The 16,985-nt window shown below is 38.8% G+C and overlaps 1 protein-coding gene across 3 annotated transcripts in view; it reads left to right on the top strand.

The window, feature by feature from the left end:
* MBOAT2 (membrane bound glycerophospholipid O-acyltransferase 2) overlaps positions 1–16,985 on the top strand; it is a 95,797-nt gene that overhangs the window by 53,477 nt on the left and 25,335 nt on the right. For all 3 annotated transcript variants that reach the window (XM_076332814.1, XM_076332816.1, XM_076332815.1), the window contains 2 exons: positions 8,655–8,750; positions 12,549–12,604. In XM_076332814.1, coding sequence (XP_076188929.1) covers positions 8,655–8,750; positions 12,549–12,604 — 152 coding nt within the window. The remainder of the gene's footprint in view (positions 1–8,654; positions 8,751–12,548; positions 12,605–16,985) is intronic.

The raw sequence follows: 16,985 nt of genomic DNA on the forward strand, positions 1-16,985 counted from the left end.
TGTGTCAATAGTGCATCCATAGTTTGAACAGGAATTGTGTAAATAGGAATCTCTTCTTGGTGTAACAACAGCAGGTTGTGGCAGGCTAGCTTACCTTGTGACTGTTAGACAGTCAAAACTAAGCTAATTCTAATCAGTATTTTTATTGGCTTGTACTTGATGATTACAGAATTAGATGTTTAGCTTTGGCTCTTTGGACCTTTTTGCTTGACACATTTTTCCCCCTGAAGCTTTGCGAACAAATATTGTATGTTCTAACTGCATAGAGTTGAATTTCTCCATGTGAACAATGAAAACTAATTATGCTCGTTTAGAATTAAAACAATTAATATAGCTGCATTTTGATAAAAATTCAGTTCTGACCCTCGAGACAGGAATTTTTTTTTTTAGGTTTTTTATGTTGGCACAAGCAGTAGGAAAAACAAACAAACCAACCCAGGTGGCAGCAGCTTTCAGCGCAGGGCATGGGAGAACTTGGAGGCTATTCTGTCACCTTTTCTAAAAATCAAGGCAGTATAATGTTACATGGTGGTCAGGTTTGCCTTTTGAAACTGAATAATTACACGTGTAAAAAAAAAAAAAAAAAAAAAAAACCAAAACTGTCTTATTTCCCAACATAATGGAAGGAGTGGATCTTGACTGGACATGAAACCTTTATTTCAAGACTAAATCCATAGTATGTGCCGACTAGCTGGTGAAAAAGTGCCCTGCGTTGATTGGTTTATTTAACTTTCTTCCAGCAAAATAGCATACTGTGCTGTTGTCCTTCCACTGCATGGGAAGAGCCTAAAATAACAAGCTGTTACGACATCTCCCAAAGCGTGCCTTTGTCAAGGTCTCAGTTCTATTTTTGCTGCATTTTGTGCAAACAGAGATAGGTACGGTAGGTACTTGACCAAATATTCTATAACTAAGATGCTGAGTCTCCCAGAAGTGTAAAATCAAACAAAAATGCAACTCTCACCCCTGGTTATGCAAATACAATCAGCTAATGTGTGTTACGGTTAGCCTGGGCCTCTGTGCAGCCTGGCTTGCCTGTCAGCGGATACAAAGCTCTGCAATTAACCTATGGATGTTCTTGCTCTTTCTTAGCCAGCAACCCAAAATTTCTGAGGGACACAGATAAAAGCTGAGGGTTCTGCTGTTAAACCACAGAATATTAAAGCTATGGAAGCTTTATATAAGCAGGTTCTCCTGGCTCATTCTGTGCTATCAAATTTGTACATAGTTATGATGAAAATGTAGAAATTAACAGATCTTTCTCAAGTGTATTTGGAGCAACAGAGGGTGGTAAAGATGGGGGTGTGCTTTGGAGCAAAAAGTTGATAGAGGAGTAGCATGCTGAGGGTTATTAAATGCATGGATGCCATGTTTGAATCCAGGTCTTCAAGGTGCTGATGGTTTGAGTCTGGGAGAGAGTTGGGAAGTAGTTTCAGTGCTCGTTTCGCTCATCTGCTTTCCTGGGCATTTGTGTTTTACCTGCTGTTCTGGGGAGGACACAGTCCTGGATCCCGGGCTATAGATGGAGACTTTGCCTGACCTAGTGCTGCCACTCGTGTGGGGTCTTTATGTCCTTGTCTGTTATAGGTGATGTGGTGGGCAGGATAGTAGGTGTATCACGTGGAATTAATTTATAAGGCAACACTGGATAAAAAGGCTTTGCCTGTAGGAAAAAAATCAGCTGCTTGAACAAAATCAGACCACTTGGCACTGAAGTAGATGAGCAGCACTGGTATGAATGTTCTGTTGGCTCCGCTAAGCTTGTGAGGACAATAAAAAGAGCGGTGTACAGGGATGAGATTGAGGTTTTCTGTATTAGCAGAAATGGTCCTTCAGAAGTCTGTTCAATGTAGCTACTCCAGTTTAACAGTAGAAAGTGTAATAGAAAATGTGTATCGAATTACATCGATATGTTTGGAAACTAAAAGAAGGTTCATGTAATGTGAAAGAACTGAAGCCTGTATGTCTGTCTGTGTGTATGTATACATACAGATATAAGGAAGCTTTTTGGATTTCTATATATGCAGGTAAAAAACCCTAACATTTATGTTGATTAATGTTACTTGAAAAAAAATGACTAGACAAGAAATAATGATATAGGGCAATGTATTTTGTTTGCTAATAAGAGATTCTTTTCCTTTTTTTTTAAAAATAGAATTAAACAGAAGTTCTCTTGATGAGCACCTTCTGTAGAATACTACTTGGAGAGGCCGCTTCCTTACTATTTTCTATATATTGTAATATATATGTGTATAGTATGTTATATTTTATGCATAATATGTTAGGATATACTTTTTAAAAGTTCTTTGATTAGTTTACTTGATACATTTCTTTTTAAAGGAATGATAGAATTTTATGGATAGAACATATTAAATATTAAATATTATTTTTAGTGCTCTGGGAAGTTCAGAATAGTAAGGAATTAAAACATAATATGGCAGAGTTGTACAAGAAAAGCCCTCCTGTATAATGGGTTATCCAGTATTGTTTGCTTAAAATCTATTTTAAAAAAAAAAAACACCTTTAAACTAGAAGTTAGACATACCAAACAATCTGTTATGCTTTCTGCTACTTTGTTACTGCAGTGTCTCGCAGACCTGTTTGACTTTGTATCTGTTGATAGATAAAGTAAGGTTATTTTGATAAAGATCTGTGAATGAGTCTCAAACATATTCTAAATTAATGTCTTTGTGTCTTTTTTGTTATATGTAGTACAATATTCATTATGGGTCAGTTTGTCTTAAAGTTATTTGTAATAATAACAATACCGTGACTTGCTTCTAGTTGTTCATGTCCAGTGTGAATTACTTCTGTCATTCTGCTTACAAGAACGTTATTCACCGAGAAGCAGGTATAGAGTAACATTGACTTTTAAGACCAATTGCTTTTCTGCTGGAGGAGAAAATTTAGCCTTGGGTAAAACAGTTGCATTCATGTACAGCCTGTAATTAATTTTGTTGTAGTTGGAAAAAACTTCATGTGGTTGAGCTCTGCAAAACTTTACTCAATTTTCTGATCTAAGGGGTGTTTTTGGTGAATGAGCCTTTGAAGAGGGTAGGAAACATGCAGTAAGAGTACTTTAGGAAGTTTTCAAAGCATTTTCAGATCTGTTTCAAATTTAAGTAAAGCTGGATTTGTACAAGAGTTAAGATGATCAGCAAGTTGCACCACAAATATGCAGGAGAAACAACAGGAATGACACAAGCTGTCATAAACCTTTTAGATCTCCTTTGGGAAGAACATGTTGCTGTACTTTCCCTGGTTAAATGACATTTCTCATCAACAAGGGATGTGATGTGGCATGGCTAATGTGCAGAGATGCACTTTGAAGGTGAAAAGCATTGTATGGGTTGCAAGTTCCTGTGTTTTCCACATCAGTTAAAAGTTTGAAGTCTTCCAAGTCTTCTGTGTGTAACTTGGAGCTGGTGGCTGACATAGTTGGAAGATAGTTAAAATTCATAGTTGTGTTTGAACGCAACATAGTAGCAAGTTTCACTGCTTTGTGGGAGGACAGCTTTTGTTTTAGATTGTAAAATGGAATCTGGAATCTTAGAAGTTTTAAGTTTTGGTTGTTCGTCCTCCCCTTCCCTCCCCTTCCCTTTCTGCAGTATAACTTCAGTGTGGATATTAACCACCATGTTGGTCATGATGGCTAACATCTGTTTCAAAGGATATCTGGAAGTACCCAGGTGGCTGACATTTTGGTCAGCAGATACCAAAACCAGAGAAATGCTGTATAAACATGAAGGCAAGAAAGGATGCACTCATTTGATTGCTGTTCTTTCTAACCGGACTTTTCATAGTAAAGTTAGGTTTTGGTTTGGAAGAGGATATTGGGAAGGATAGCAGATGCTGGATTTGATAGATATTTCTTGCTTTCCTCAAGGGAAGGTGCCAGTTGGGGTCCTGCTCAAGTGTCACAGCAAATGACATTTTCTGCTTTAAAGGTTTTGGGAAAGCTCTGTCCCTCCCCCTTGCCTTCTTTACTGCAAGGGCACATTGCTGGCTCATGTTCAACTAGGTGTCCACCAGGACCCCCAGGTCCTTTTCTAGCAAGCTGCTTTCCAGCTGGGTGGCCACCAGCATATATTGGTGCCTGGGATTGTTCTTTCCCAAGAGCAGGACTTTGCACTTCCCCTTGTTGACTGTCGTGAGGTTCCTGTCACTCCATTTCTCCAACCTCTCAAGGTTCCTCTGGACGGTAGCAAGATCTTCTGGTGTATCAGCCTGTATCTTCCCAGTTTAGGGTCATCAGCAAAGCTGATGAGGCTACACTCTGCCCCATCATCCAGATCATTAATGATGATGTTAAAGAGGATCGGACCCAGTATTGACCCCTGGGGTACACAGCTAGTTATTGGCCTCCAACTCAACTTTGTGCCACTGATCACCACCTTCTGGGCCTGGCTGTTCAGCCTGTTTTCATAGGATAGAATCATAGAATAGTTTGGGTTGGAAGGGACCTCTAAAGGTCATCTAGTCCAACCCCCCTACCGTGGGCAGGGACATCTTCAACTAGATCAGGTTGCTCAGAGCCCCGTCCAAACTGACCTGGAAGGTTTCCAGGGATGGGGTATCCACCACCTCTCTGGGCAACCTGTGCCAGTGCTTCATCACCCTCAGCGTAAAAAATTTCTTCCTTATATGTAGTCTCAATCTACCCTCTTTCAGTTTAAAGCCATTCCCCCTGGTCCTGTCGCAGCAGACCCTGCTAAAAAGTTTGCTGCCATCTTTCTTATAAGCCCCCTTTAAGTACTGAAAGGCTGCAATAAGGTCTCCCCAAAGCCTTCTCTTCTCTAGGCTGAACAACCCCAACTCTCTCAGCCTTTCTTCATAGCAGAGGTGTTCCACCCCCCTGATCATTTTCGTGGCCCTCTTCTGGACCCGCTCCAACAGGTTCATGTCTGTCTTATGCTGAGGGCTCCAGAGCTGGACGCAGGACTCCAGGTGGGGTCTCACCAGAGCAGAGCAGAGGGGCAGAATCGCCTCCCTCGACCTGCTGGCCACGCTGCTTTGGATGCAGCCCAGGATATGGTTGGCCTTCTGGGCTGCGAGCGCACATTGCTGGCTCGTGTCCAGCTTTTCATCCACCAGTACCCCCAAGTCCTTCTCGGCAGGGCTGCTCTCAATCCCTTCATCCCCCAGCCTGGATTGATACCGGAGGTTGCCCCGACCCAGGTGCAGGACCTTGCACTTGGCCTTCTTGCACCTCATGAGTTTCACACAGGCCCACTTCTCCAGCTTGTCCAAGTCCCTCTGGATGGCATCCCATCCCTCTGGTGTGTCAACAGCACCACTCAGTTTGGTGTTGTCTGCAAACTTGCTGAGGGTGCACTCGATCCCACTGTCTGTGTCATTGATGAAGATATTAAACAGTACTGGTCCCAATACAGACCCCTGAGGGACACCCCTCGTCACCAGTCTCCATCTGGACATTGAGCCGTTGACCACTACCCTCTGGATGTGACCATCTAACTAATTCCTCACCCACAAGACAGTCCACCCATCAAATCCATACCTCTCCACTTTAGAGAGAAAGATGTTGTAGGAGACCGTGTCAAAGGCCTTACAGAATATCCAGATAGACAACATCTGTAGCTCTTCCCTTGTCCACTGATGTAGTCACTCCATTTCAGTCCACTTCGCTGTCTGCTCATCCAGCCCATACATCATGAGCTTGTCTATGAGGATCTTATGGGAGACAGTGTCAAAAGCTTTTCTGAAGTCCAGGTAGACAATATCCACTGCTCTCCCCTCATCTACCAGGCCAGTCATTTCATTGTAGAAAGTTAACTTGCTGTAGGAGTTGGAAGGCATTTAAGCCACAGGAACCTGCAAGTGAAGAAGTAACCTTTAAACTGCCCTACACATTTCACTGTTCCATAATTGGGTAACATTGCTGCCTCAGTTTGTGTTCCTAAGTGCAGGACACTACAATGTGTTTTAAACTGCTTGTGTTGGCTACAAATATAAACTTTCACGGAACACCTGTGGTTAGATTTGTAGAAGTACAGAGCACTTGTGTGTGCGTGTGCGACTGAAATGTACTGCTGGCATCCTTTCTGCCATCCTTTAAAAAAAGATAAGTTCACCCAAGAATTGACCTTGCATCTCCCCAGTTTTGTGTTCAGACCCATGTATCACTAAAATTCATCTTAAAGAGGAATGCAGTTTTTATGAAACACTTGAATACATGGAGAATAACTGAGGAAGTGCTCATGGGGAAATCCCAAACTCCTTGAGTTCAGCATGTGGAAAGTATGCAATAAGTAAAATCACTGGATGTGTCTTGAACTTGAATGCAAAGCCTTTGAAAAATATCCAGGATAATGACCTGTTTCTGCAATGAGACAGGAATTTGCAGTTGCATGTTCACATAATGCTGCAAGATAGTATCATAATGACTACATAGAAAAGAACCTAAGGTTTCCTGACTTCTCAGTGCTTTTCTTCTTTTAGGATATTTGTTAGTTTATCTTCAGTTGTACTTAGCCTAGTTTTTCTGCTTGCAAAAGGGAGTCTTCATAATGTCTTGTTTAAAAACAGCATAAATATTTTATGACAAACTGTATGATGTAGAAACTGGTGTCTGTTTTCTTCTATCTGAGAGTGTGTACCTAATCCACTAAACCCAATCCACTAATTTTTTAAGTGAGTTTCTTGTCCCAACAAAGTATGTATTGCTGCTATGGATAGCATGTTAAGTTATGAAAGCTGTAGTTTAGCATCACTTTTGTAATTCTGTTTATGCTGGACCTATTGCAATATACTGTGAATAGGCTGTTAATAAATACATGATCTTGCCAGTGAGGACGAAATAAGAGTCTTGTAAAGAAAACTACAGCATTTTAATTTTTCTTTGCTTTTTAGTGTGGTATCTATGGGTCGGTATGTAGGTATCTCTACACATAACAAGTTACTTGTAATCTAGGATTGTTTAGTATGTAAATCAAGAGGCTGGTAAAGCTGAAAATCATACTGACTTTTTAGTGAATGGAAGAGCTGGGACTGATCTCAGCGTGGGCAAACTAAACCCACATACTCCTCATTCATGTGAAACCTGGGTGACTTTTTTTTTGGGGGGGGTAGTTTTTCTTAAAATATCTCAGGAAAATTTTAATTCCAAACTTTTTAAAAAGGGTTTTACCTTATATCATACTCCTGATAGCTGCAGTCCACTACATACTACTTAATTGTGTTAAATTGTTTTTCTTGCTGAAATAATTTGGTATAATTTTGAGCCAAATATTGTGTAATTTTGTTGGATTCTTATTATAAACACTTCTGTACCAATTAGCCACTCAATATAATACTGTTTCTGGATTATTAATGTTCATGAAAACAGAAAATAAACTATTGCTAAAACAGGCACCCTAAACTTTTTTTTTTAAAGTAACAAGTGTGGTTTAATGTAGCTACTGAGATATAAGGTAATCTGTAATTTGAAAGTTGGATGTTTTAAAATATTAAATGGCTTATATCTAACACAATTCTTAATTAAATGTTAAACTGCAAGTGTTCTGTGTGGCAAAAACAGGTATCACTTTCAGATTGAAGAATAATTTCTAAGACTGTAGAATTTATTATGTTAACACTTTTTTTGCAAAAACAGTTATTTGGAAAAGAAAGGAAAAGCATGTTCCAAGCTCTTCCTGTAGTGTCCCTCACTGTTTCACCTAAATCCAGCTCTAGTTATGATTTCCCATTTGGTGTATGAATATTTTCCTTCTAACTGGATTTTGAATGTATAATATGGTCTGCTGTAGGGATTGCACATTAGTCTTGTGAACATTACACAAGTGTTTGATTTCATTACCATGAATGTTTCCTAAGTTATATGGAAAAGTTCAAGACTGTGAAGTTCATACATAAAGTCTTAGAGGATTAATTAAGTTCCTGCTGCCATTCACCATCCTTTTTGACTGTAAAGAATATCTGGCAGATTTTGAGGTGTATTGGCAAATCAGTTCTCATTAGTATACTGTTGTACATCTTACAAAGGGGGGGTAAAAAAAAAGTCCCAACCCTGACCTGAAAAAAATATGTGAAATTAAAGTTAATACTTATATAAGGTGGTTCTTATCTGTGTTTTTCTTACATTTGCTGAGGATCAGCTTTAACAGGAGGCATCCTGTTCCTTTTTCACTCAGATATGTTTTAATGTGTGTATTTGAAAATTAATTGCCTTTTCCAGTTCCTTTGAAAACAGCAGCAGTGGGATTTGTGGTGCTGAATTTTGAATGTATAGAAATACATTCAATGGAAATGATGTTTGATGTATAATTTGCCAAATTTCTATGCTTATGTAGACAAAAATTAACTTTGAACTAAAAGCTTCACAGATTCATTTTCTTTTTATAGGACTTAGTTTTTTACAGTGGTGCTTGAAATTATAAATCCTATGCTTTCTTTATGTGAATAAATAATTTGGCTAGTGACAGTAGTATTTCTAAAATAAAAGTCTTAGTCTGTGCCTGCATAGAACAAATATTACCAAAAAACCAGTCAGAATGAAGGTGTAATTACATAGTCCAATTATGTAATATTCACTAGAAATAGTTGGAGACTAAACTCTACTTAAAAGGTAGCTTAGTCAATGGAGAAATGTTTATGGTTTTTAATTGAAAAGCTTTTTTTTTCCATTTTCCTTCCAGGTATTGCTTTGTTTTTGCTTTGGGATACCTCACTGTGTGCCAAATTACTAGAGTCTATATCTTTGATTATGGACAGTATTCTGCTGATTTTTCTGGGTAAGGAGAAAAATAATCTTTCCATCTTGTTCTCCTAAGTGATACTGTATCTGTTACTGGGTTTTTTCCAAGTTAAGTGTGTCAACCTTTTAAACTTTGGGAGAAAGCTGGGCATGTGTGTGCATATTGGCACACATACAAATATATATGTACCTATGCTTTAATCATGCAAACTGAGAATTTTGGGAACAGTTGTGTCTGTTAGAACCGTGAATGCGTTTATCTGCTGCCTCCTGTTCCTGTCTGAAGGGCATAAAGGATTTGGTGGCTGTGGGATTCTTTTGCTTTTGCTTTTTCCCCTAAAATCTCTGTTACCACCCATGATGAAGCTTGAATTGTATCTGATGTACTTGCATGCCTGGCACAGTCTGATACCACTTTGTGAGGAAAATCTGAATGTTTTATGGAATTTAGCTTTTAGCTGCTTTGTTTTTTGGTTTTGTTAGATGTTCCAGAAGGAAAAGCTAAGGAGAGAGGCACCTATATGGTGGAGTAGTCACACAGCCCTTGGAAATGGAAAGTTTTGTCTATATGTGTTCTCATTTTATATAATGAACTCAAACCTATATTTGACTTGAGCTGTATAGGAGCAAAACAGAATTAAATAGGCAAAGTAAAAATAAACCATATTGGTGATTCTTCTTTGTACCTCAGGCGCAGAGAAGTGAAGCACAGCATTTCCTATAAATAAGTTTGCTACTGTGATGGTGCTTTTGTTGATTTAAAGGAGAGTATGTATTTTGGAAAAAAGAGAAGGGGAGTGTTTGCTAGTCATCTTAAAAAAAAAAAAAACAAAAACAAAAACAAAAAAAAACCCAAACAAACCAAAAAAACCCCAAAACATTAAATACTTTTCAGGAATACTATGAATGGCAGTGGTCTTTGTAGTTCAGTATTACCTGTGTTGTGTAGTAGAGTTGTGCTTGTTAGCCTTGTTGCTTCTCAGTCTTCCTTGGTAACAGGCATGTAGTCCAGAAGCTTAACTTCTGGGCTGAAGCCAAAAGCTTTTATGGTTAAGTTAATCTTTTCTGTCATTTTTAGCTGGGTCTTACCTTCTTGAAACATCTTTCTGCATTTATGCCTACATCAAAGTGCCTGCCTTCAAGCCAGATATCCGATTGTAGTCAGTGGAGATCTGATCAATGTAGACAGAGCCTGGAGAGCATTTCAGCTGACCCACTGCTAAGTATCTACCTTAACGTGAACTGGGTCACTTATCAGATGTCCCTGACTCTATTGACTAGATCTCCGCTGGCTATAATGGGAGCTTGCAACATAGACGTGTGCCTAAAGACACTTTAAAACTAGGTTTACAGATGTTGAATTAAATTTCACCATTACAAGTGGAACTATAATCCAAATGCTATCTATTCCAGTTCACTGTAGGGCCAAAGCCTACAATCCTGGCAGTGACCAAAGCTCTGAGCTGACTCTGGAAGCAGTGTAACTGCACTTGTTTGTTGCTGCTCTCAAACCGTTAATAGAGCTTGAGTACACCATTGCTCAAATGAGACTGTACCGCTTTCAGATAGCGGCTGTCTTTGTGGCTCTGTTAGTTTGGTGTTAGCTCAGAGATTTCTGCTAGGTCTTAAACACATCCAAAGGTTTGAGATCTGTGCTCTGGATAGAATTGTTCTGAAGCCTAGATCCAACTCTGATTGTATGTTTGAGCTGCCTGATTTAAACCATCCTTTCATGTGCCAGTTGGGGAGCTTGATTTATGCATATCATGTTAAATCTCTGGCATATACTGCATCTGCTCCCTTGAGGCCTGAGACAGAGGTTACTTACCAAAACAGGAGGAAAAAGAAAATGAACCGAAGGGGGCTATTTTCTGTCAATTTTCTCTAGTTCCAGGGGAAGAGTTAAGCTCAAGAAAATAACAGAAGTTGCCTAACCAGCTGTTGAACACCAGCACCAGCAAGTTCTTACAAAGATATTGGTGTGGATTCATATAGTGGTTAGCCCCAAAAGAGCTTTGAATGTCTGTTTACCTAGACATTTCTCCTAGCATGCCATGCCCATCTGAGGTGTCCAAGCCCAGAGAATCTGCAAAAAGTTTGAAGGAAAGTATCAATGCATTGACAGTGGAGAAAGCTGAGGAGACCTCATGCTGGAGGTGCAATTCCTTGTGCAGAGCTGTGTGGTCCTGGCTTCAGTGCTAACAGATCCCAGCTGCCAGTGAGCATTCCCCTGCCTCCTTTGCCTTTCTGCCAGCACTTAAAAGGGATTTTGTTAAAATCCTGGTTCACAGCCTCACTGTTCCAGGAAGGACTCTTCCTCTTTTAGTCTCTAGATTGTTGCTCCTTAGCCAAATCTCTGAAGATACTGGAATAGCCACTTGAGAAGAAAAAAAAAATGCCGGGGTCTGCGATGATAACAATGACGGATGTATCAGCTAGAATTAATGTAAGGTCTGACTGAGCTCCTCCTGGGCTCCATCCTTCCATCAGGCAGGATCCATGCTGTCACATGCCCACTTACAGAAGGAAAACCCATTATGTTCAGAATCAACTGGGGATTTCTGCCAGCACCAGACAGGTCTACAGCTTAAATGCTAGAAAGAGATATGAGGGATTTCCCAGACTGTCTGTTCTTGTTCAGTTTTCTTCCTTGCTGACCCTTGCCTGTCACTCTAGTCTTGATATCAGGATTTTGGGGCGCTGATAATACAGTAGAAAAAACTTTCTCCCTGATTGCATTTTGAGGACTGGAAATCTTGTGTGCTTTGAAATAACCATAACCTAAAAAAAAAATTGGTTTGACAGACTGAGCCATCTGGCAAAATACTGGCATAGCCCTGTCAATGAAGGAAGACTTGATGGCTCTTGGATTTGTTTTTCTGTGCCAACTTAAATGTAAAAAGGCCAAGTGCAGTCAAAACACTTGAACAAAACTATGTGCCCATCCTACAGTATGATTATTTTGTTGTGGGGTGTTTTTTTTTGTCTCCAGCTCAGATACTACTGGGTAAATACAGTCCCTGATATATTTCTGAGATCTGATTTCAAAGTTAAATTTCTAAATTCTGGTAGCCTACTTTATGCTTTCCCCTATCCCCTCCTTCCCACCAGATAGGGGGTTAGCAATGCTGGGATTTACATCAGTCAAAAACTCTTAGATACTACAAAGATGGTACAATTTCTCAGTGTAAAGCTGACTTGCTTAGCCAGGGAAGAATATCTCTTTGACAGTTTAAGATCCACTCAAGGGTACCAAATTCAAAACTAACTAAACTCTGTTAGTTGGAGCCAGCATAATTATGTTGGGTTTTTGTTTTGCCAGATATATTTACTTGAAGCATATAATAATTGTAGATGGAAAAATTAAGCATAGGACCAGGTGTTAGTAGAAACAGTGGAAGTGGTCTGCATATCTAAATAAATTATAGTACTGTTCAACTTTGGTATATTTTTATTGTCCTTTGCTTACTGCTGCTGTAATTAACAATGCATATAATTGCTCTTACTGCCCTTTTTTCTTTACTCTTCCCACTGTAAAAAAAATAAACTCTGTTAGTAGAAAATGAATGTGAAACACTTTGGTTGTCTTTGTGGAGCCTAATGCAGCAATAAAAGGCATGGGTTATCAAATACTGTATCTAAGGATTAAATTCTTTTCATTACGTTGAATGAATGGTTTGAGCTCCAAAAACTAATCACTTTGTCCTTGCATTGAAAATCTTCCAGCTGAGAGTAATTAACCTGGACTATTAGTATAAACTTTCCCTGGTATTTACATGTGAAAGAAAATGCTGAACTTTTTTCTAAATTATTCTTTCTTCCTTTTTTGTAACAGTCCAATGATGATAATTACACAGAAGATCACTAGTTTGGCATTTGAGATTCATGATGGTAAGATTTCTTTAAACTGTGTTTAATTTTCCATACAAAGTAAATTTAAGGAAAGCTAGTCATGAGTCAATGAGTTACTTTAGTAGTCCAGTTTGTGTTTTAGGACAAAATACATTTTTGTGTCTCAATTGATTCTTTTGATGCTTACTAATGGAAGTACCAAGAAATGTTGCTCAGACACTACAAAAGCTCTGAAAATGCTTCCATTGTGCAGAATATACTACTTATCGGAAAACCAATGACACTTCTGGGGCCAGTGACCACTGACGTTTTTCTGGGCTGGGGTATTGATTGTGAGAGTTAGCTAAATTTCCAAATTCACAGATCACTATTGCTGACAGATTGGTAGAACTAGTACATGTAATTTCAGTCATTGATTGCCTCTTGTTTTAAAATGCTCGCTGTTAATCTCCCCCTAATTTGTACCGTGTATACTGATTTTTATAAAACCTTTGTATACATTTCATTTTATTATCATAATTGCACTCGCTGCTAACATATCGGTGTGAACAGGGAGATGATCTAATTATTATGTTTCTGTCTTTTTTCCTGTCAGATTTATCCATCAGTTAAGTGGGCCCTAGTTGTGACAAAAATGAATCCTAATGTTGGCTTTCGTGTGTAGGGTATCTAGATTTTTAGTTACCTTTAAATTCAAAGGAGTAATTTTCATTTTAAAGTTTGAAAATATCATCCAATAAACCTAGCCAATTAGCTTGACTCAGTTGGAGCTACAGCTGACAGTTGAAGATTTGGGAGTGTAGCCGCAGACACCTGGATCAAGCCACCTGTTTTTCTGAAATTTCTTTAGTAACATTATGTGCGGAGTTTAGTATGGTTTTGTCTCATATGTGTCCTAGCTTTAGTGCTGTTGGTGTTTCATTTTTTTCCATTCTTGTTAGAGGTACACTGTCTAGAGAAGCCTGTAGGCAGCAACACTCATGAATATGAAAAGTCAGGAAAACACCTTTTTGTAAGAATTCTTGTATGAATAAAAATAAATAAATAATGCTGGGCATATCTAGTCGGTCAAAGAAGTTGATGTCTAACTTCCAGAGAAAATATATTCAGAAGTATTATCTTGCAAGCTATAATCAATTAGAGTACAGAATAGAGAAGTTAGAGGAAACAGCTTATAAGGAAGTAATAATTCCAGTATCAAAGATAAATGCTTCCTCTTACTATTATTTTGCTAGGGGAAGGAGCTATTTTCGATTTGCTGACATCATGCACAAATAGTGGAGTTGTGGTATGGGACAAGCATGTGAGTGTTCCTGGTAATCTTGAAACAAATGTTCCATTTAGTCAGCTCTATTCTTAACTTTCATCACAAACTAAATTAGATTTTTTTCTACTTAAATTAATTTAGATAATTTGTATTTTCCTCATAAGCCCAGCTTATTTTCTGTCAGAATTTCTTGTAGATATCATTGAATTCTGAGTATTAACCTTGAAATTTTGTTCCTTGTTGACCTCATATCAGAGATCCTCTAGAGTCTTTGTCAGCTGGTGGGGAATAGCTGATAATATATTGGAAGACTTTCCCTCTGGCTGCATTTGCAGTTTAGCAGAGTCCTTGACTTGAGTTGGATGATCACCGTTGCTGGGAGCCCAGTGTGAACATGATTTTCAAAAGTTGATGTGACCAATGTGAATTCAGGAGCATCTGCTAGTCCAGTGTCAGGAGGTGCCAAGAAAAGATGTACAGGGGAAACAGAGATTGTATTAAAGCAATGATTTTTAACCACAGACAACTTAAAAGGGGTCCATCACGAGAAAATAATGAAAACAAGCCTGCTGTCAATGGGCTTTTGTTCAGTGTACAAAGGTCCATGCTGCCACTGGGAAATACTTTAAGAGATATACTGACGGGGGAGGAGATAATGTTGGAAATCATTACACTGATTAATGGCACTCTGAGCCTCTAGTCACATCAGCTTGGCTGTATTAATCACCAATTACTTTATTTTCCCCCCTCATTTTTTACCAGTACGTCCAAGGAGAGGTAATGAAATTAAACAGCTGAAAGAAAGGTGTTGGTGTGTTGGAAGATCTTCGTAAGCTTCAAGACACTAGTTGTAGTTAGGTTGCTTTGGTGGTGAAGGCAAGTCTTCTGGACTTGATCTTTCCCTAGCAGCCTGTTCGTTGTGTTCAGCTGGTTTCAGTGTTACATTTGAAGGTCCTGGAGAGAACTGGATGTAATCATGAAGGCCGCTCACTCATGCTGCATATTAAAGAGTCTGTCTAGCTAAGTGGATATGCTTGATTCAAAGTTGAACACTAGTATGGAATCCCATAAATAAATAACAACTACCCCTGTAACTGTTACAACCCTGTGCACTTACTGTGGGCTTTTTTTAAAGCAGGAAAATTCTATGCAAGTTGCATAGGATTAATTTAAAGTTGCTGTATAATTCTGACTTTTCAGAAGGTTGCATGGATCACAAATTTACACCTGAGTAAATTTGGAGTATGCCTTTGGCGTACTCTGATTTACGTTTTTGAACTTAAGCCCTTAGTAGTTCTTGCCTTATTAGTTTCTTGTTACTTAAATAAGCACTACCAAAAATGAGTAGTCAGTATATTAAGATTTACTTTTGTATTTCTTGCGGATTATCTTTGGCGACACATATGTATACTCTAAAGGCAGAAATGTTTTTTACATTATTTTGAGACTACTTGTGCTCATATTCATTCTTTATGGCAAGAATTAGATTTAGTTGTGCAACACTTCAGGCTAATGACAGAGTTAAGGGAGAAAAGGAATTTTTTGTACTTCAGATCCTATATTTTTCATCAAATTTAAAACCAGCAGATTTTGGAGAAGGAAAGGTGCATTGCAGTTATTCTAGACGCAGGGGGCTTGTCTACAGGTGCAGTTTAGAAGGGCTATAAAATGGAGGATTGTACTTGCACGAGAAATTTCTAGCTAAGAGATGGTGGCAAGTAGAGAAGCTTTTGCAAGTATAGTTATAGGGTACTAAAAGTTAAGCAGGGGAGAGGAGGGAGATACTGTCACTGCTTAACTCTGTATCTTGCAATGAGTTCATACGGCACTCTCCCCTTTTTTGCTTATAACCCACTCATCCCCACCGAGCCTCACTCATTTTACTGCAATTCTGTATGAGATTAGGGATCTTTAAAGGAAAGACCCACATCCAAATCTAACCTCACTGATCTGTATGCGCTTTGGCAGCTTGTTTTTAATTCTAGTGCTTAATGAATCTTAAACAGAGAGTCTCTTCAAATGTTTATGTTCATAACCCATTGAAGTTCTGGAGCTCACAGTGTATTGATTTTTAAATCTCCAAGAGATTCAGCCAGCAAAACTAGGGAATGTTAGACTAGATATTTGGTATTTTAAAAGGAAAAAAAATTCTCACAGCTTCTTACAACCTTGTTCTTATTTCTTTAATTTAAACTAAATAATGCATAAAACTTTACAGAAAAAAAAGTCATTTTTTAAATGTAATATCCATCTACTAAACATGAAAACTAATTCTTCCAAATTATTTCTTCATATTACTATGTTGCACTTGTCCATAAAAATGCGTGGCTAGATACATGTAAGAAACCAGAACCATAACACTCTTCTGTCAGCTGCTTCTTGGTTCCTAGGGGCTTATCTCGCATGCTTTCTGACCACAAAAAAATATAAACTCTTTGTTCCTGTGTGTACCCTTCTCCAATCCCTTATGCCTTGGTGTCCTGGTTTCGGCAGGGATAGAGTTAATTTCCTTCCTAGTAGCTGGTACAGTGCTGTGGTTTGGATTTAGGATGAGAACAAAGTTGATAACACACTGATGGTTTAGTTGTTGCTAAGCAGTGCTTACACTAGCCAAGGACTTTTCAGCTTCCCATGCTCTACTGACTGAGAAGGCTGGAGGTGCCCAAGAAGCTGGGAGGGGGCACAGCCAAACTGGCCAAAGGGACATTCCATACCATGGGACGTCATGCTCAGTACATAAACTGGGGAAAGCTGGCCGGGGGGGCCGCTGCTCGGGGACTGGCTGGGCATCGGTCGGCGGGTGGTGAGCAATTGTACTGTGCATCACTTGTTTTGTGTATTATTATTATTATTATTATTATTATTATTATTATTATTATTATTATTATTATATCATTTTATTTCAATTATTAAACTGTTTTTATCTCAACCCACAGGTTTTTCTCACTTGTGCTCTTCCAATTCTCTCCCCCATCCCACCGGGTGGGGGGGAGTGAGCGAGTGGCTGTGTGGTGCTCAGTTGCCAACTGAGGTTAAACCATGACACTTGGGTTTCAACTCTGTAGTTGCTAATTTTTAAATGAGCTTTTCCTGGAATGCTGCTTGCTTTTTTTTCTAATTAATTATTTCTTCCTATGTACCTGGCACTCTCCA

This window comes from Aptenodytes patagonicus, chromosome 3 (genome assembly GCF_965638725.1).
Source record: "Aptenodytes patagonicus chromosome 3, bAptPat1.pri.cur, whole genome shotgun sequence".
In the NCBI taxonomy this organism is placed as follows: domain Eukaryota; kingdom Metazoa; phylum Chordata; class Aves; order Sphenisciformes; family Spheniscidae; genus Aptenodytes; species Aptenodytes patagonicus.